The sequence below is a fragment of the Chiloscyllium plagiosum genome, unplaced genomic scaffold (assembly GCF_037043375.1).
Source record: "Chiloscyllium plagiosum isolate Xiang-an unplaced genomic scaffold, Cpla_swu_hap1 HiC_scaffold_40, whole genome shotgun sequence".
Classification (NCBI taxonomy): domain Eukaryota; kingdom Metazoa; phylum Chordata; class Chondrichthyes; order Orectolobiformes; family Hemiscylliidae; genus Chiloscyllium; species Chiloscyllium plagiosum.
In genome coordinates this window covers 1,391,150-1,411,266 of record NW_028270178.1, presented here as the reverse complement: position 1 = coordinate 1,411,266, position 20,117 = coordinate 1,391,150, and the positions used below count along the sequence as shown (strand labels likewise).

At 47.4% G+C, this 20,117-nt stretch overlaps 1 protein-coding gene across 3 annotated transcripts in view; it reads right to left on the bottom strand.

Annotated features, from left to right (window-relative positions):
- The window catches only part of LOC122542955 (signaling lymphocytic activation molecule-like), a 35,220-nt gene extending 16,157 nt beyond the window's left edge, over positions 1-19,063 (bottom strand). The window contains exons 1-6 of one of the 3 annotated variants that reach the window (XM_087981560.1): positions 18,945-19,063; positions 16,369-16,698; positions 12,746-13,036; positions 11,528-11,653; positions 10,787-10,902; positions 8,408-8,496 (exon numbers count right to left, since the gene is read on the bottom strand). In XM_087981560.1, coding sequence (XP_087837686.1) covers positions 8,413-8,496; positions 10,787-10,902; positions 11,528-11,653; positions 12,746-13,036; positions 16,369-16,698; positions 18,945-19,017 — 1,020 coding nt within the window. In that variant the 5' untranslated portion in view covers positions 19,018-19,063 and the 3' untranslated portion in view covers positions 8,408-8,412. Of the gene's footprint in view, positions 1-7,432; positions 8,497-10,786; positions 10,903-11,527; positions 11,654-12,745; positions 13,037-16,368; positions 16,699-18,944 lie in introns of those variants that run through there. The other 2 variants (XM_043681099.2, XM_087981561.1) reach the window with 2 other exon arrangements.
- Positions 19,064-20,117: the final 1,054 nt, after the last annotated feature.

The window sequence follows — 20,117 nt, the reverse complement described above, 5'->3', positions numbered from 1 at the left end:
TAACAGGTCTCACGGTGACATTGCTCCTGGTTAGTGTGATGGTGAGGGTCAGATAGGAGAAGGTGCTTTATACTTTCCTGTGTGTTATAGGTCTCACTAACAGGACTCACGGTGATGTTGCTCCTGGTTAGTGTGATGGTGAGGGTCAGATAGGAGAAGGTGCTTTATACTTTCCTGTGTGTTATAGGTCTCACTAACAGGACTCACGGTGACATTGCTCCAGGTTAGTGTGATGGTGAGGGTCAGATAGGAGAAGGTGCTTTATACTTTCCTGTGTGTTATAGGTCTCACTAACAGGACTCACGGTGATGTTGCTCCAGGTTAGTGTGATGGTGAGGGTCAGATAGGAGAAGGTGCTTTATACTTTCCTGTGTGTTATAGGTCTCACTAACAGGACTCACGGTGACATTGCTCCTGGTTAGTGTGATGGTGAGGGTCAGATAGGAGAAGGTGTTTTATACTTTCCTGTGTGTTATAGGTCTCACTAACAGGTCTCACGGTGACATTGCTCCAGGTTAGTGTGATGGTGAGGGTCAGATAGGAGAAGGTGCTTTATACTTTCCTGTGTGTTATAGGTCTCACTAACAGGACTCACGGTGACATTGCTCCTGGTTAGTGTGATGGTGAGGGTCAGATAGGAGAAGGTGCTTTATACTTTCCTGTGTGTTATAGGTCTCACTAACAGGTCTCACGGTGATGTTGCTCCAGGTTAGTGTGATGGTGAGGGTCAGATAGGAGAAGGTGCTTTATACTTTCCTGTGTGTTATAGGTCTCACTAACAGGACTCACAGTGATGTTGCTCCAGGTTAGTGTGATGGTGAGGGTCAGATAGGAGAAGGTGCTTTATACTTTCCTGTGTGTTATAGGTCTCACTAACAGGACTCACGGTGATGTTGCTCCAGGTTAGTGTGATGGTGAGGGTCAGATAGGAGAAGGTGCTTTATACTTTCCTGTGTGTTATAGGTCTCACTAACAGGTCTCACGGTGATGTTGCTCCAGGTTAGTGTGATGGTGAGGGTCAGATAGGAGAAGGTGCTTTATACTTTCCTGTGTGTTATAGGTCTCACTAACAGGTCTCACGGTGATGTTGCTCCAGGTTAGTGTGATGGTGAGGGTCAGATAGGAGAAGGTGCTTTATACTTTCCTGTGTGTTATAGGTCTCACTAACAGGACTCTCGGTGATGTTGCTCCAGGTTAGTGTGATGGTGAGGGTCAGATAGGAGAAGGTGCTTTATACTTTCCTGTGTGTTATAGGTCTCACTAACAGGACTCACGGTGATGTTGCTCCAGGTTAGTGTGATGGTGAGGGTCAGATAGGAGAAGGTGCTTTATACTTTCCTGTGTGTTATAGGTCTCACTAACAGGTCTCACGGTGACATTGCTCCTGGTTAGTGTGATGGTGAGGGTCAGATTGGAGAAGGTGCTTTATACTTTCCTGTGTGTTATAGGTCTCACTAACAGGTCTCACGGTGACATTGCTCCAGGTTAGTGTGATGGTGAGGGTCAGATAGGAGAAGGTGCTTTATACTTTCCTGTGTGTTATCGGTCTCACTAACAGGACTCACGGTGATGTTGCTCCAGGTTAGTGTGATGGTGAGGGTCAGATAGGAGAAGGTGCTTTATACTTTCCTGTGTGTTATAGGTCTCACTAACAGGTCTCACGGTGATGTTGCTCCTGGTTAGTGTGATGGTGAGGGTCAGATAGGAGAAGGTGCTTTATACTTTCCTGTGTGTTATAGGTCTCACTAACAGGACTCACGGTGACATTGCTCCAGGTTAGTGTGATGGTGAGGGTCAGATAGGAGAATGTGCTTTATACTTTCCTGTGTGTTATAGGTCTCACTAACAGGACTCACGGTGACATTGCTCCAGGTTAGTGTGATGGTGAGGGTCAGATAGGAGGAGGTGCTTTATACTTTCCTGTGTGTTATAGGTCTCACTAACAGGTCTCACGGTGACATTGCTCCAGGTTAGTGTGATGGTGAGGGTCAGATAGGAGAAGGTGCTTTATACTTTCCTGTGTGTTATAGGTCTCACTAACAGGACTCACGGTGACATTGCTCCAGGTCAGTGTGATGGTGAGGGTCAGATAGGAGAAGGTGCTTTATACTTTCCTGTGTGTTATAGGTCTCACGAACAGGTCTCACGGTGACATTGCTCCAGGTTAGTGTGATGGTGAGGGTCAGATAGGAGAAGGCGCTTTATACTTTCCTGTGTGTTATAGGTCTCACTAACAGGACTCACGGTGATGTTGCTCCAGGTTAGTGTGATGGTGAGGGTCAGATAGGAGAAGGTGCTTTATACTTTCCTGTGTGTTATAGGTCTCACTAACAGGACTCACGGTGATGTTGCTCCTGGTTAGTGTGATGGTGAGGGTCAGATAGGAGAAGGTGCTTTATACTTTCCTGTGTGTTATAGGTCTCACTAACAGGACTCACGGTGACATTGCTCCTGGTTAGTGTGATGGTGAGGGTCAGATAGGAGAAGGTGCTTTATACTTTCCTGTGTGTTATAGGTCTCACTAACAGGTCTCACGGTGACATTGCTCCAGGTTAGTGTGATGGTGAGGGTCAGATAGGAGAAGGTGCTTTATACTTTCCTGTGTGTTATAGGTCTCACTAACAGGTCTCACGGTGACATTGCTCCAGGTTAGTGTGATGGTGAGGGTCAGATAGGAGAAGGTGCTTTATACTTTCCTGTGTGTTCTAGGTCTCACTAACAGGACTCACGGTGACATTGCTCCAGGTTAGTGTGATGGTGAGGGTCAGATAGGAGAAGGTGCTTTATACTTTCCTGTGTGTTATAGGTCTCACTAACAGGTCTCACGGTGATGTTGCTCCTGGTTAGTGTGATGGTGAGGGTCAGATAGGAGAAGGTGCTTTATACTTTCCTGTGTGTTATAGGTCTCACTAACAGGACTCACGGTGATGTTGCTCCAGGTTAGTGTGATGGTGAGGGCCAGATAGGAGAAGGTGCTTTATACTTTCCTGTGTGTTATAGGTCTCACTAACAGGACTCACGGTGATGTTGCTCCTGGTTAGTGTGATGGTGAGGGTCAGATAGGAGAAGGTGCTTTATACTTTCCTGTGTGTTATAGGTCTCACTAACAGGTCTCACGGTGATGTTGCTCCTGGTTAGTGTGATGGTGAGGGTCAGATAGGAGAAGTTGCTTTATACTTTCCTGTGTGTTATAGGTCTCACTAACAGGACTCACGGTGATGTTGCTCCAGGTTAGTGTGATGGTGAGGGTCAGATAGGAGAAGGTGCTTTATACTTTCCTGTGTGTTATAGGTCTCACTAACAGGACTCACGGTGACATTGCTCCAGGTTAGTGTGATGGTGAGGGTCAGATAGGAGAAGGTGCTTTATACTTTCCTGTGTGTTATAGGTCTCACTAACAGGTCTCACGGTGATGTTGCTCCTGGTTAGTGTGATGGTGAGGGTCAGATAGGAGAAGGTGCTTTATACTTTCCTGTGTGTTATAGGTCTCACTAACAGGTCTCACGGTGACATTGCTCCAGGTTAGTGTGATGGTGAGGGTCAGATAGGAGAAGGTGCTTTATACTTTCCTGTGTGTTATAGGTCACACTAACAGGACTCACGGTGATGTTGCTCCTGGTTAGTGTGATGGTGAGGGTCAGATAGGAGAAGGTGCTTTATACTTTCCTGTGTGTTATAGGTCACACTAACAGGTCTCACAGTGATGTTGCTCCTGGTTAGTGTGATGGTGAGGGTCAGATAGGAGAAGGTGCTTTATACTTTCCTGTGTGTTATAGGTCTCACTAACAGGTCTCACGGTGACATTGCTCCAGGTTAGTGTGATGGTGAGGGTCAGATAGGAGAAGGTGCTTTATACTTTCCTGTGTGTTATAGGTCTCACTAACAGGTCTCACGGTGACATTGCTCCAGGTTAGTGTGATGGTGAGGGTCAGATAGGAGAAGGTGCTTTATACTTTCCTGTGTGTTATAGGTCTCACTAACAGGACTCACGGTGATGTTGCTCCAGGTTAGTGTGATGGTGAGGGTCAGATAGGAGAAGGTGCTTTATACTTTCCTGTGTGTTATAGGTCTCACTAACAGGACTCACGGTGACATTGCTCCAGGTTAGTGTGATGGTGAGGGTCAGATAGGAGAAGGTGCTTTATACTTTCCTGTGTGTTATAGGTCTCACTAACAGGACTCACGGTGACATTGCTCCAGGTTAGTGTGATGGTGAGGGTCAGATAGGAGAAGGTGCTTTATACTTTCCTGTGTGTTATAGGTCTCACTAAGAGGACTCACGGTGACATTGCTCCAGGTTAGTGTGATGGTGAGGGTCAGATAGGAGAAGGTGCTTTATACTTTCCTGTGTGTTATAGGTCTCACTAACAGGTCTCACGGTGACATTGCTCCAGGTTAGTGTGATGGTGAGGGTCAGATAGGGTAAGGTGCTTTATACTTTCCTGTGTGTTATAGGTCTCACTAACAGGTCTCACGGTGACATTGCTCCAGGTTAGTGTGATGGTGAGGGTCAGATAGGAGAAGGTGCTTTATACTTTCCTGTGTGTTATAGGTCTCACTAACAGGTCTCACGGTGACATTGCTCCAGGTTAGTGTGATGGTGAGGGTCAGATAGGAGAAGGTGCTTTATACTTTCCTGTGTGTTATAGGTCTCACTAACAGGACTCACGGTGATGTTGCTCCAGGTTAGTGTGATGGTGAGGGTCAGATAGGAGAAGGTGCTTTATACTTTCCTGTGTGTTATAGGTCTCACTAACAGGACTCACGGTGACATTGCTCCAGGTTAGTGTGATGGTGAGGGTCAGATAGGAGAAGGTGCTTTATACTTTCCTGTGTGTTATAGGTCTCACTAACAGGACTCACGGTGATGTTGCTCCAGGTTAGTGTGATGGTGAGGGTCAGATAGGAGAAGGTGCTTTATACTTTCCTGTGTGTTTTCGGTCTCACTAACAGGTCTCACGGTGATGTTGCTCCTGGTTACTGTGATGGTGAGGGTCAGATAGGAGAAGGTGCTTTATACTTTCCTGTGTGTTATAGGTCTCACTAACAGGTCTCACGGTGATGTTGCTCCAGGTTAGTGTGATGGTGAGGGTCAGATAGGAGAAGGTGCTTTATACTTTCCTGTGTGTTATAGGTCTCACTAACAGGACTCACGGTGATGTTGCTCCAGGTTAGTGTGATGGTGAGGGTCAGATAGGAGAAGGTGCTTTATACTTTCCTGTGTGTTATAGGTCTCACTAACAGGTCTCACGGTGATGTTGCTCCAGGTTAGTGTGATGGTGAGGGTCAGATAGGAGAAGGTGCTTTATACTTTCCTGTGTGTTATAGGTCTCACTAACAGGACTCACGGTGATGTTGCTCCTGGTTAGTGTGATGGTGAGGGTCAGATAGGAGAAGGTGCTTTATACTTTCCTGTGTGTTATAGGTCTCACTAACAGGACTCACGGTGACATTGCTCCTGGTTAGTGTGATGGTGAGGGTCAGATAGGAGAAGGTGCTTTATACTTTCCTGTGTGTTATAGGTCTCACTAACAGGTCTCACGGTGACATTGCTCCTGGTTAGTGTGATGGTGAGGGTCAGATAGGAGAAGGTGCTTTATACTTTCCTGTGTGTTTTCGGTCTCACTAACAGGTCTCACGGTGATGTTGCTCCTGGTTACTGTGATGGTGAGGGTCAGATAGGAGAAGGTGCTTTATACTTTCCTGTGTGTTATAGGTCTCACTAACAGGACTCACGGTGATGTTGCTCCAGGTTAGTGTGATGGTGAGGGTCAGATAGGAGAAGGTGCTTTATACTTTCCTGTGTGTTATAGGTCTCACTAACAGGACTCACGGTGATGTTGCTCCAGGTTAGTGTGATGGTGAGGGTCAGATAGGAGAAGGTGCTTTATACTTTCCTGTGTGTTATAGGTCTCACTAACAGGTCTCACGGTGATGTTGCTCCAGGTTAGTGTGATGGTGAGGGTCAGATAGGAGAAGGTGCTTTATACTTTCCTGTGTGTTATAGGTCTCACTAACAGGACTCACGGTGATGTTGCTCCAGGTTAGTGTGATAGTGAGGGTCAGATAGGAGAAGGTGCTTTATACTTTCCTGTGTGTTATAGGTCTCACTAACAGGACTCACGGTGACATTGCTCCAGGTTAGTGTGATGGTGAGGGTCAGATAGGAGAAGGTGCTTTATACTTTCCTGTGTGTTATAGGTCTCACTAACAGGTCTCACGGTGATGTTGCTCCTGGTTAGTGTGATGGTGAGGGTCAGATAGGAGAAGGTGCTTTATACTTTCCTGTGTGTTATAGGTCTCACTAACAGGACTCACGGTGACATTGCTCCTGGTTAGTGTGATGGTGAGGGTCAGATAGGAGAAGGTGCTTTATACTTTCCTGTGTGTTATAGGTCTCACTAACAGGACTCACGGTGACATTGCTCCTGGTTAGTGTGATGGTGAGGGTCAGATAGGAGAAGGTGCTTTATACTTTCCTGTGTGTTATAGGTCTCACTAACAGGTCTCACGGTGACATTGCTCCTGGTTAGTGTGATGGTGAGGGTCAGATAGGAGAAGGTGCTTTATACTTTCCTGTGTGTTATAGGTCTCACTAACAGGTCTCACGGTGACATTGCTCCAGGTTAGTGTGATGGTGAGGGTCAGATAGGAGAAGGTGCTTTATACTTTCCTGTGTGTTATAGGTCTCACTAACAGGTCTCACGGTGATGTTGCTCCAGGTTAGTGTGATGGTGAGGGTCAGATAGGAGAAGGTGCTTTATACTTTCCTGTGTGTTATAGGTCTCACTAACAGGTCTCACGGTGACATTGCTCCAGGTTAGTGTGATGGTGAGGGTCAGATAGGAGAAGGTGCTTTATACTTTCCTGTGTGTTATAGGTCTCACTAACAGGACTCACGGTGATGTTGCTCCAGGTTAGTGTGATGGTGAGGGTCAGATAGGAGAAGGTGCTTTATACTTTCCTGTGTGTTATAGGTCTCACTAACAGGTCTCACGGTGACATTGCTCCTGGTTAGTGTGATGGTGAGGGTCAGATAGGAGAAGGTGCTTTATACTTTCCTGTGTGTTATAGGTCTCACTAACAGGTCTCACGGTGACATTGCTCCAGGTTAGTGTGATGGTGAGGGTCAGATAGGAGAAGGTGCTTTATACTTTCCTGTGTGTTATAGGTCTCACTAACAGGACTCACGGTGATGTTGCTCCAGGTTAGTGTGATGGTGAGGGTCAGATAGGAGAAGGTGCTTTATACTTTCCTGTGTGTTATAGGTCTCACTAACAGGTCTCACGGTGACATTGCTCCTGGTTAGTGTGATGTTGGGGGTCAGAGAGGAAAAGGTGCTTTACCCTTTTCAATGTGTTACAGGTCTCACGGGGCATTGCTCAAGGTCACTGTCATATTCTTTTCATTCCAGCTGCTCAAAACACTGGGGCAGAATCTAAGAGCAATTTTATAGTTTCTAAAAGGTGGCTGAGAGAACAGTACACAAGTTAACAAACAGCCTTGATCCTTATCAATTACAGTGCAGACATGCGGAACTGAATAGCCTGCTCCTGCATCAATTCCTTATGTTGTTTGCAGTTTTTTAAAAAAATGTAAATATAGAACAAAAGCAGTATACACTTGTCTTTCTGTCTGTCTTAAGCACACGTCGAATGGCTGCATTTTCAGATTCATTTGACTTTCTAAACAGAGTTCTCGGCAACAATGGAAAGGATGTCAAAACGAAACTCAAAACAGTCAGCAAAGATACCTTATAACATTTGATTTGGAGGAGGTGGTGTTGGATTGGGGTGGACAAAGTTAAAAATCACACAACACCAGGTTATAGTCCAATAGGTTTATTTGGAAGCACTAGCATGCGGCGGCACGGTGGCTCAGTGGTTAGCACGGCTGCCTCACAGCACCAGGGACCCAGGTTCGATTCCAGCCTCAGGGCAACTGTCTGTGTGGAGTTTGCACATTCTCCCCGTGACTGCGTGGGTTTCCTCTGGGTGCTGCAGTTCCCTTGTGCAGGCCAGGGGAATTGGCCATGCTAAACTGCCTGTAGTGTAGGTGCATTAGTCAGAGGGAAATGGGTCTGGGTGGGTTACTCTTCGGAGGGTCAGTGTGGACTGGTTGGGCCGAAGGGCCTGTTTCCACACTGTAGGGAATCTAATCAAGCAGCACTTTGAAAGCTAATACTTCCAAATAAACCTGTTAGACTATAACCTGGTGTTGTGTGATTTTTAAATTTATAAAATCTAGAACGGGTGAGGTGGGAAGAGTGGAATTTTCTTTGATCTATGGCTCAGGACTAAATCCCATCCTCCCTTCTTGTTGACCCAGGCTGGGTTGAGCTCACAAAGTAGAGAGCAAGCAGGGATCTGAGCTTATCCTGGATTGAACTGGATGAGAATTCCCTCACATTTTCTATGTAAGGCCTTGGTTTCCATGTGGCTTGACGGTAACATACACTGTCATTGGTAGCTCATCGGTCTCATGGCGCATCACGTTCTACAGAAAAAGAAAGTCTGGTTTGTGAAGAAAGTACAAACATTCTTTTCATTCATTTGTGGGGCATGGCTGACTGGGTCAGGATTTATTGCCCGTCCCTAGTTGCCCCCCTTGAGAAGGTGGTGGTAAGTTGCCCACTTCACCCGCTGCAGTCTGTGTGCTGTGGGTAGACCCAGAATGCCCCTGAGGGAGGGAATTCCAGGATTCTGACCCAGCCACACTGAAGGGAACGGTGATATATTTCCGAGTCAGGATGGTGAGGAGCTTTGATGGGGAATTGTAAGGGGCGTATCTGCTGCCCTTGTCCTTCTAGATGGAAGTGGTCGTGGATTTGGAAGGTTGTGTTGAGGATCTTTGGTGAATTTCTGCAGTGCACCTTGTAGATGGTACACATCACTGCTACTGAGTGTCGGTGGAAGGAGGGAGGGAGGGGATGTTTGTGAGTGTGGGGCCAATCAAGCGGGGGCTGCTTTGTCTGGATGGAGTCGAGCTTCATGAGTGTTGTTGGAGCTGTCCCCATCCAGGGCAAGTGGGGAGTATTTCCTCACCCTCCTGACCTGTGCCTAGTAGATGGTGGGACAGGCTTTTGGGGAGTCTGCAGGTCAGTTACTTGCTGTAGTATCCCAAGCTCTGACCTGCTGTTGCAGCCACCGTATATTTTTTGTGTTTGGCATGGGTTTATATGGCTAGACCAGTTCAGTTTCTGGTCAATCATGCCCCTAGAATGTGGATACTGGGGATTCATTTGGGAATACCATTGAAAGCCCTTCAGAGTGGATTCGGGACAGTGAAGGTTAGTGTGTTTGGGTGTATGTCCCAGTGAAATCTGGGGCGGTGGGGGGGTGGTGTCATACCATTGTGTACATGAGTATGTGATTGTGAATCTAATCCCTCACTCCATACTGGGTCATCAAAATACAGGAGGATTTTGTAATGGAAATGATGTTGAACATCCTTCAGTTGATATTGGGAGTCTGATCGGATGAAAGACAGTGACAGAACAGACGTGTTGTGTGTGTGTGTGTGTGTGTGTGTGTGTGTGTGTGTGTGTGAGTGTGTGTGTGTGGTGTGTGTTGTGTATGTGTTGTGTGTGTGGGGTGTGTGTGTGTTGTGTGTGTGTGGTGTGTGTGTTGTGTGAGTGTGTGTGTGTGTGTGTGGTGTGTGTTGTGTATGTGTTGTGTGTGTATGGGGTGTGTGTGTGTGTTGTGTGTGTGTGTTGTGTGAGTGTGTGTGTGTGTGTGGTGTATGTGTTGTGTGTGTGGGGTGTGTGTGTGTGTGTGGTGTGTGTGTGTTGTGTATGTGTTGTGTGTGTGTGGTGTATGTGTTGTGTGTGTGTGGGGTGTGTGTGTGTGTTGTGTGTGTGTGTGGTGTGTGTGTGTGTGTGTGGGGTGTGTGTGTGTGTTGTGTGTGTGTGTTGTGTGAGTGTGTGTGTGTGGTGTGTGTTGTGTATGTGTTGTGTGTGTATGGGGTGTGTGTGTGTGTTGTGTGTGTGTGTTGTGTGAGTGTGTGTGTGTGTGGTGTATGTGTTGTGTGTGTGTGGGGTGTGTGTGTGTGTGGTGTGTGTGTGTTGTGTGAGTGTGTGTATGTGGTGTATGTGTTGTGTGTGTGTGGTGTATGTGTTGTGTGTGTGTGGGGTGTGTGTGTGTGTTGTGTGTGTGTGTGTGGGGTGTGTGTGTGGGGGGGGTGTGTGTGTGTGTGAATGTGTGTGTGTGTGGTGTATGTGTTGTGTGTGTGTGGGGTGTGTGTGTGTGTGTTGTGTGTGTGTGGTGTGTGTGTTTGTGTGTGTGTGTGTGTGGGGTGTGTGTGTGGTGTGTGTGTGTTGTGTGAGTATGTGTGTGTGATATATGTGTTGTGTGTGTGTGTGCGTGTTGTGTGTGTGTGTGGTGTGTGTGTTTGTGTGTGTGTGTGTTGTGTGTAAGGTGAGGCAACCTTTTCCATCATCTTGAGCTGAAAATGTGTTGCTGGAAAAGTGCAGCAGGTCAGGCAGCATCCAGGGAACAGGAGAATCGACGTTTCGGGCTTATGCCCGAAACGTCGATTCTCCTGTTCCCTGGATGCTGCCTGACCTGCTGCGCTTTTCCAGCAACACATTTTCAGCTCTGATCTCCAGCATCTGCAGTCCTCACTTTTTCCATCATCTTGCTATGTGTGTAATTCTAGGGCTCAGAAGAACCATGGTGAGACACAGATGGACAGAACGTATTAAGAAGGGGGAGGGGTTCAGTGAACCAGCGAATGTTCAGCCTCTGGGGGTGAAATATGTCCTCCCACAGTCCCGGTTTCCTATTACCGTTTCATTTCCTTCAGGAGGAAGGTGATTTCGTTCCTGTCTAGTTATTGGTTGCACTTGTGAGTAAACAGTGAATGTGTTGTCCATATCCTGCATCTCTTGCTGCTTTTTTGAAGCTTTGAAATGGAAGGATAAACAATAGTGAGTGACCTGTGTATTTACTGACCGAACCCCATCATTCGGGGCCTTGCTCACAGCCTGTCACTCCCCCAGCCACTCCTCATCCCCCAACCAACCCTCCACCTGCACTCATTCCCAGTTCAGAATCAGTCTGCTCTGATTCAACACCCATTGGTGTCCTAACTCCATTTACTCACTGCCATTTCTAGCTTTGCTATTCCACTCCTTGTGTCTTCACTTCCTCACCTCTCTATTCAGTGCCCAAGTTGATTCACCAGGAGAGTGATGAGAATTCACCTCCACCGACTGCCTGACTAATCTACGGGAGGGTCCTGTGGGCCCTGGCTGGTATTGTTCCTATTTCAACACTAACCCTGGTGGGAGGGACAGAGACCACTGGAACCTGGGGTATTTCTGGGCCTGTCTGTCTGTGTGTGCCTGTCTATAGGTCTCAGTTCCACTGCAGAGTGGGCCCTTTCCTCAAATTGCGATAAATCCTGCTCGAACCTCAATGAGCCCCTTCCCCTCATTCCTGCTTTCCCACAAGGGACAATGCTGTATTCCCCCTCAACCCAAGGTCAGAAGCCCCTTGGCCATGGAAACTTAGTTTCAACCACTTGCCTTCACAACACAGACATGTTTTCCTCAACGCAGCTCGTTTCATCAAAAAACATACCAAGCACAGTGTGATAACTAGTAAAGGTATAACCAGAAGCAGTTGCAAGTAAGATGAGCCTGTTGATAACTCTGTAAATGGGAAAGAAAGAAATCTTTTCAGTTAGATTAATGCAAATTGCAAAAACAGTGCTATATGCATTCACTCAAATAGTCCTCTCACACACGCACTCAATAACCACTCTTCACCATCATCAGTCATTGACTGTACCTCTCCTGATGTTAATCCAGCTCCCTCACACTGTCACTCAGTAACCTCTCTCCCCCACCCCCAGTGTGATGTGTTACTGACGGTAACTCTACCAATATTAATCTAGCTCAATCTAGGAGTAGGCTATTTGACCCCTTGAGTCTGCACCATCGTTTAATCTTGGCTGGTCTGACAATCCTCACACCACCTCCCTGCATTTTCCCCCTAACCATTGACTCCCCTTCTTCTGAGCTGCTGCCTGTCTTTGCAATGTTACATGCTTTTCCTTTCCATTTGTTACTACCTTTACCCTTACTGGTTAACCATGAATAGTGCGCTTCTCCTTTGGATCTTTTCTTACTCATCAGAATATCTCTATTGTGTATATTCTGAAATATCTCCTGAAATGCCTGCTCCTGCATCTGTGTTGACCGATCCTACAACCTAATCTGTCAACTCCCTTCAGCTAGCTTTGCTTTCATGAACAGAGAATTTCCCTTGTTAATTTTTTTATGATTCCCAGGCTGACTCTAAACCCAAATTGTTTCTCCATTTGGTTTCCTGAACTTAGGTCTATTATACATCATGGGATCTGACACTGAGTAAAGTCTACTCGACACTGTCTCCCATCAAACACTCCCAGGACAGGGACAGCACGGGGTTAGATACAGAGTAAAGCTCCCTCTACACTGTCCCCCATCAAACACTCCCAGGACAGGGACAGCACGGGGTTAGATACAGAGTAAAGCTCCCTCTACACTGTCCCCCCATCAAACACTCCCAGGACAGGGACAGCACGGGGTTCGATACAGAGTAAAGCTCCCTCTACACTGTCCCCCATCAAACACTCCCAGGACAGGGACAGCACGGGGTTAGATACAGAGTAAAGCTCCCTATACACTACCCTAATCAAACAATCCCAGGATAGTTTTAATACCTGACTACAACATCTCATTTTGCTCTGTGACACTCACCAGGTACATTTCCATTACAGACATCTTTCAGAATTATCTCTGCAGTCCCGTGACTGACTGGATTCCTGGCCTCACACCTGACAACACTGTCATCGGTTTCCCCTGTGAACGAAATCTGCAAACTCTCTCTGTATTCCGAGAGACGATGGGCGCTGTCATTTCCTGATATTTCTTGTCCTGTCCACCAGGTGAAGCTGACGTTACTGCCTGTTGTTACTGAGCACCTCAGGGTCACATTGCAGTTCCACGTGGTAGAGTTTACAACACGGATGGCAGCTCCTGTCACAGGCTCTGACATTGAGATCAAGAAACGAGAGACATATGAGGAAGCAATGGAGACCCTTGTTGGCAGCTCAATTCTACACCCCCTGTGCCCCGATTCAGATCCACTCCAGGGAACGTTTCATTCCTGCTCATTCCTCAACCCGACACATTAACACTTTCCCTCATCCGCTGAGTTCAAACAAGTTCCAGGTATCATTATGAATAGATGAATACACAAAGAGTGAATGAGTGTGCAACTATGAGCCGCATAAATTATGACACCATTGCTTACAAAGAAATTATAAACTAGCAATATCAGCATTTCATAAAGAATTTATTTTGAGTATGATTAATTGTGAGGCGCTGATAGGTTGGCAAAAGGATCTTGAGATGCACTTTGAGACACCTCTTGCTGTGCCAGTGCAGATTTGTAAAGCTGCAATTATGTCAATTGTTACATCTCACTGGGGTATCACACTCAAAATGAAACCCCCACTATTCCCAGAGTTTTCATAAATGTTAAAGACTTTTTTGTACAAAATCACAAAATTGTCAATTTACCTACCTTTTGGACCCACGTTGAGAGCAATCCCAAAGACTAAGTCAAGGATCAGCCTGACACAGTCACACTCATGAAATCATATCTTCCAGACAATATCCCAGACACCGGTCTCCCCATCATTGGTTATGTCCTGTCCCATCAGCTGGACAGGCCCAGCAGAGGTGGCGATACAGCGATATACAGGGATTGACTCAAGACTAACCCCGGACTACATGACGTCTCCTTGGCATCAGGTCAAACATCGCGGGGATTACCATTAACCAGCTGGGCTAACTATATGAATGCAGTGGCTACAAGAGCAGGTCAGAGGCTAGGATTACTTCACATCTTATTCCCCAAAACTTGTCCACACAAGTCAGGAATGTGATAGAATATTCCTCACCTGCCTGGATGGGGGCAGCTCCAACAACAGTCTAGACGTTTGACATCACCCAGTTCAAAGCAGCCCACTTGATTGAGAGTGTGGCGCTGGAAAAACACAGCAGGTCAGGTAGCATCCGAGGAACAGGAGAATCAACATTTTGGGCATAGGTCCTTCATCACGAATGTGGCTTGTCAGCTGGGGGACTGAGAGATAAATGGGAGGTGGTGGGGCTGGGGGTAAGTAGTTGGGAACGCGATAAGTAGATGAAGGTGGGGATGAAGGTGATAGGTCGGAGAGGAGGGTGGAGCGGAGAGGTTGGAAGGAAGATGGACGGGTCAAGAGGGTGGTGCTGAGTTGGAGGCTTGGGACTGGGATAAGGTGGGAGGAGGGCAGATGAGGAAACTGGTGAAATCCACATTCATCTTGTGTGGTTGGAGGGTCCCAAGGCGGAAGATGAAGCGTTCTTCCTCCAGGCGTTGGGTGGCTAGGGTTTGGTGATGGAGGAGGCCCAGGACCTGCATGTCCTTGGTGGGGTGGGAGGGGAATAGGAGGGGGAGTTGAAGTGTTCAGCCACAGGGCGATGGGGTTGTTTAATGCATGTGTCCCAGAGATGTTCTCTGAAACAATCCGCAAACTGGTGTCCTGTGTCCCCAATGTAGAGAACACCACATCGAGTACAACAGTTACAGTAGGTGAGGTGAGTGGAAGTACAGGTAAATCTCTGTCAGATGTGGAAGGATCCTTTGGGGCCTTGGATGGAGGTGAGGCGGAGATGTGGGTGCAGGTTTTGCAATTCTTGCACTGGCCAGTGAAGCTGCCGGGAGTGGGATGTGGGCTGGTGATGGGGGTGGGGGGGGGGAAGGGGGGGGGGGAGGTGGGGGGGGGGTGGCGTAGATCTGACAAGAGAGTGGCAGAGGGAATGGTCTCTCCGAAACGCAGATACAGGTGGGGAGGGAAATATATTCCTGGTGGTGGGGTCTGTTTCTCGGTGGCCACACCCCACTCCCGGCACCTTCCTGCCTGCTGACAACAATGTGATTGACTCTCAGTTAGCCGAACAGCTTATGGTGTGAAAGTTTGGGAAGAGGTCTTCAGAGCCCCAAGAGAGGGAGAGCTGACCCTTTTCTCTGCAATATTAACCAACTCAAGCCTGAAGAAAGCCAGTTTATTTTCCCTCACCAGTGAGGTGTGAAGGTGTGCTATGCCTGAAGCATAGAGATAAGCTAGAGGAGGGTGGGGGTGGGGAGAAAGTAGTATAGTTGTACAATAGGTGAGTGGGGGAGGGGATGAAGGCGATAGGTCAGGGAGGAGAGGGTGGAGTGGATAGGTGGAAAAGAAGATAGGCAGGTAGGACAAGTCATGGGGACAGTGCTGAGCTGGAAGTTTGGAACTGGGGTGAGGTGGGGGGAGGGGAAATGAGGAAACTGTTGAAGTCTCCCAATTTTGTCAATCATCGCCAGATGTAAGGAAGGAGGACCTCACAGGGTCGAGAGGGCTGTTCCTGCTGTGGTCGCTCCTGGCACTGAGGTTCCTGTCAGGTGGTCCATCTGATTTCATTTCTTTGTTGTGACCTGGTAGAAATTGGCTTGCAAGGCCTTTTCAGAAGGCAGTTAAGAGTTAAATACATTGAATCACTGAAGGCGATTGGAATATTGCGTGCAATTCTGGTCTCCTTCCGATCGGAAAGATGTTGTGAAACTTGAAAGGGTTCAGAAACGATTTACAAGGATGTTGCCAGGGTTGGAGGGTTTGAGCTACAGGGAGAGGCTGAACAGGCTGGGGCTGTTTTCCCTGGAGCGTCGGGGGCTAAGGGGTGACCTTATAGAGGTTTACAAAACCATGAGGGGCATGGATAGGGTAAATAGACAAAGTCTTTTCCCCTGGGGTGGGGGAGTCCAGAACTAGAGGGCATAGGTTTAGGGTGAGAGGGGAAAGCTATAAGTGAGATCTAAGGGGCACCTTTTTCACCCAGAGGGTGGTACGTGTATGGAATGAGCTGCCAGAGGATGTGGTGGGGGCTGGTACAATTACAGCATTTAAAAGGCATCTGGATGGGTATATGAATAGGAAGGGTTTGGAGGGATATGGGCCGGGTGCTGGCAGGTGGGACTAGATTGGGTTGGGATATCAGGTCAGCATGGACAGGTTGGGCCGAAGCGTCTATTTCCATGCTGTACGTCTCTGTGACTCTATGACATCTGTGAGTGAGAACAAGCAACAATGGCAGATTTATTTCCCTGAAGAACATTTCTGACACTCAACTGTGGTTTTATGACCATCATTAAACTTAATTCCAGATGTTTATGGAATTCGAAATCCTGCTCTCTGAGTTAATAGTCTTGTGACAATACAAGTAGTACATCACATCCTCTTATCATGAGACAGATTTCAAAAAAGGTGATAGCAAAGTAGGTTCAGTTGAGTCTCACTCACCGTACACGGCCAGTCGAACTTTCTCAGATATTTCCTTTCCCGAATCTGGTGTTACAATTACCTCATAGTTCCCAGCATCTTCCCTCTGTAAGTCATTGATTTGAAGACTGAAGTTCTCAGGGTGCAAATGTATCCGTTTCTTGTATTCCTCACTGCCAAAATATTTCACATTCCCATCCATATATCTTGCTATTTTGATTCTGGGTGAAGGTTGAATCCAGACAATCTCAATCTCCATTGATCTGTTATGGATCACCATTGGTAGGGAAACGGACTGACCCAGGGATCCATTCACAGACAGATGGATGTCTTCACTATGAACTAAGGGAACTAGAGGACACAGTCAGTCAGTGTGGAAAAAGACAAGCGAAGTCATTGAAGAACACTATGAGACATGAAAAGCTCTGCAATATATCTAAAAGACACACAAAGGCAAATCATTACTTTGGAACTGATCATTGAGACAATGAATAGAAATGTGGCAAGAAAGAAATTGCAGAGTATTATCTGTCTGCACAGTGCCCCATCAAACGCTCTCAGGACAGGGACAGCACGGGGTTAGATACAGAGTAAAGCTCCCTCTACACTGTCCCCCATCAAACGCTCTCAGGACAGGGACAGCACGGGGTTAGATACAGAGTAAGCCCCCTCTACACTGTCCCCCCATCAAACACTCCCAGGACAGGGACAGCACGGGGTTAGATACAGAGTAAAGCTCCCTCTACACTGTCCCCTTCAAACACTCCCAGGACAGGGACAGCACGGGGTTAGATACAGAGTAAAGCTCCCTCTACACTGTCCCCATCAAACACTCCCAGGACAGGGACAGCACAGGGTTAGATACAGAGTAAAGCTCCCTCTATACTGTCCCCCATCAAACACTCCCAGGACAGGGACAGCACGGGGTTAGATACTGAGTAAAGCTCCCTCTACACTGTCCCCTTCAAACACTCCCAGGACAGGGACAGCACGGGGTTAGGTACAGAGTAAAGCTCCCTCTACACTGTCCCCCATCAAACACTCCCAGGACAGGGACAGCACGGGGTTAGATACAGAGTAAAGCTCACTCTACACTGTCCCCCATCAAATGCTCTCAGGACAGGACAGCACGGGGTTAGATACAGAATAAAGTTCCCTCTATACTGTCGCCCATCAACGCTCTCAGGACAGGGACAGCACGGGGTTAGATACAGAGTAATGCTCCCTCTACACTGTCCCCCATCAAACGCTGTCAGGACAGGGACAGCACGGGGTTAGATACAGAGTAAAGCTCCCTCGATACTGTCCCCCATCAAACACTCCCAGGACAGGGACAGCACGGGGTTAGATACAGAGTAAAGCTCCCTCTACACTGTCCCCATCACACACTCCCAGGACAGGGACAGCACGGGGTTAGATACAGAGTAAAGCTCCCTCTACACTGTCCCCCATCAAACCCTCCCAGGACAGGGACAGCACGGGGTTAGATACAGAGAAAAGCTCCCTCTACACTGTCCCCCATCAAACACTCCCAGGACAGGGACAGCACGGGGTTAGATACAGAGTAAAGCTCCTTCTACACTGTCCCCCATCAAACCCTCCCAGGACAGGGACAGCACGGGGTTAGATACAGAGAAAAGCTCCCTCTACACTGTCCGCAATCAAACACTCCCAGGTCAGGGACAGCACGGGGTTAGATACAGAGTAAAGCTCCCTCTACACTGTCCCCCATCAAACCCTCCCAGGACAGGGACAGCACGGGGTTAGATACAGTGTAAAGCTCCTTCTACACTGTCCCTCATCAAACACTCCCAGGACATGGACAGCACGGGGTTAGATACAAAGTAAAGCTCTCTCTACACTGTCCCCCATCAAACACTCCCAGCACAGGGACAGCGCAGGGTTAGATACAGAGTAAAGCTCCCTCTACACTGTCCCCCATCAAACACTTGCAGGACAGGGACAGCACGGGGTTAGATACAGAGTAAAGCTCCCTCTACACTGTCCCCATGAAACCCTCCCAGGACAGGGACAGCACGGGGTTAGATACAGAGTAATGCTCCCTCTACACTGTCCCTCATCAAACACTCGCAGGACAGGGACAGCACGGGGTTAGATACAGAGTAAAGCTGCCTCTACACTATCTGAATCAATCCCACCCAGGACCGGGATGGCATGAGGTTAGATGCTGATTGCTTTCTTGAAGTTGGTCTGTAAGTCTCAACAACCTGGCGGTGTTTGTAAAGAAAACTGTTGGTAACTTCTGTTTCATGATGACAGATGAACCGGCCAAAGAAACGCCTGCCAGAGCTTTCACAGAGCCTGTCGCTGACCAAATGGTGGGGTGGTGTGATCAAGAATGAGGACGTCGAATACGAAGGAGGTGAAGGAATGTTTCATGGAAAAAGCCAAAAATTCTGAGAGAGGGGTTAAAGGGAAGGAATGGGACAGAATGGATTTTAGGTTGTTTCCTCGGTGAGACCTTCCAGCTGGTCAAGCACAATGAGCTGAATGGCCTTCACATGTGTACTGGGGAAAGCTTTGGAGAAGTGAGGGCTGAATTTTAAACTAAAATGAACACAAAAGTTGTTACTCACTGACGCAGAAGACAGAGAGGAGAGCAACGAGCAGCACACAAGTCCATCTCGCATTAAAATTACATGTCGCCATCGAGGAAGAGAGTGAAGAGGAACTGATTGAGATTGTAAAACGAGGAAGCGATCTGAACAGAAATGACTCTGCAAGCAAGATCCAGAAACAAGACGCACTTGACTGAGACAAATACACCACCCTCCAAACACCAGGCAGTGTAGACGCCTCTCGATGCATTTCTGTACCCCTCTGTGTTGCCTGTCATTCCCCTGGTCCCCCTCTCTCTCTGAATTACCCCATTGTGACTAGCTGTGACTCCTAACCCCTTCCCAGAGCTTGCAGGTGGTCGTCTCCACAGCCGGAAGCAGAGGGGTCAGGGGACCTGTCTATGAGCTGGATGGATGAAGAGATAGAGAAAACGGGGAGACAGGCAGAGAAAGGGGAGCAGATGAAATGAGGGGTAGAAGACATTTCCAACAACCTCCAATTTCAGGAAGAGAGAGCTTCAGTTTTCCTGACAATGGGAAAGTTTTATTGAAGACATTGATGAATAGCCTCAGTGCAAATGAACTAAAACAAGCCACAGTTCAAAGACAGTCTACATTTTACAGTTTCTGAGGTGGTGGTGAAAATAATTAAAAACAATAGTTGATGAACATCTTTTGATTTGATTTGATATATTTTTGTCTCATGCACCTAGGTACAGTGAGAAGTTTTGTTTTGCGTGCATTTGATAACAAATAAAGTGCATTGGGGTAATAGAACAGTGTGAAGAATACAATGCTACAGAGAAGATGCACAAAGTGTGAGATCAATGTTAAATTTTAAATTTGGGAGGTCTGTTCAGAAGTTTAATAACAGCGGGGAAGAAACTGTTCTTAAATCTGACGGTGCATGTGTTTAAGCTTTTGTATCTTCAGTCCAGCAGAAGAGGTTGGAAGAGATTGTGACCAGGGTGGAACGGGGTTTTGATGATGTTGGCTGCCTTTCTGAGTCAGCGTGATATACAGATGGAGTCAATGCATGGTTGGTTGGTTTGCACGGTGGACTGACCTGTGTTCACAACTCTTCATAGTTTCTTACTGTCTTGGGCAGAGCAGTTGCCAAACCAAGCTGTGATGCATCTGGATGGAATGTTTTCTATGCTGCATCTATAAAAATTGGTAAGTGTCATTACA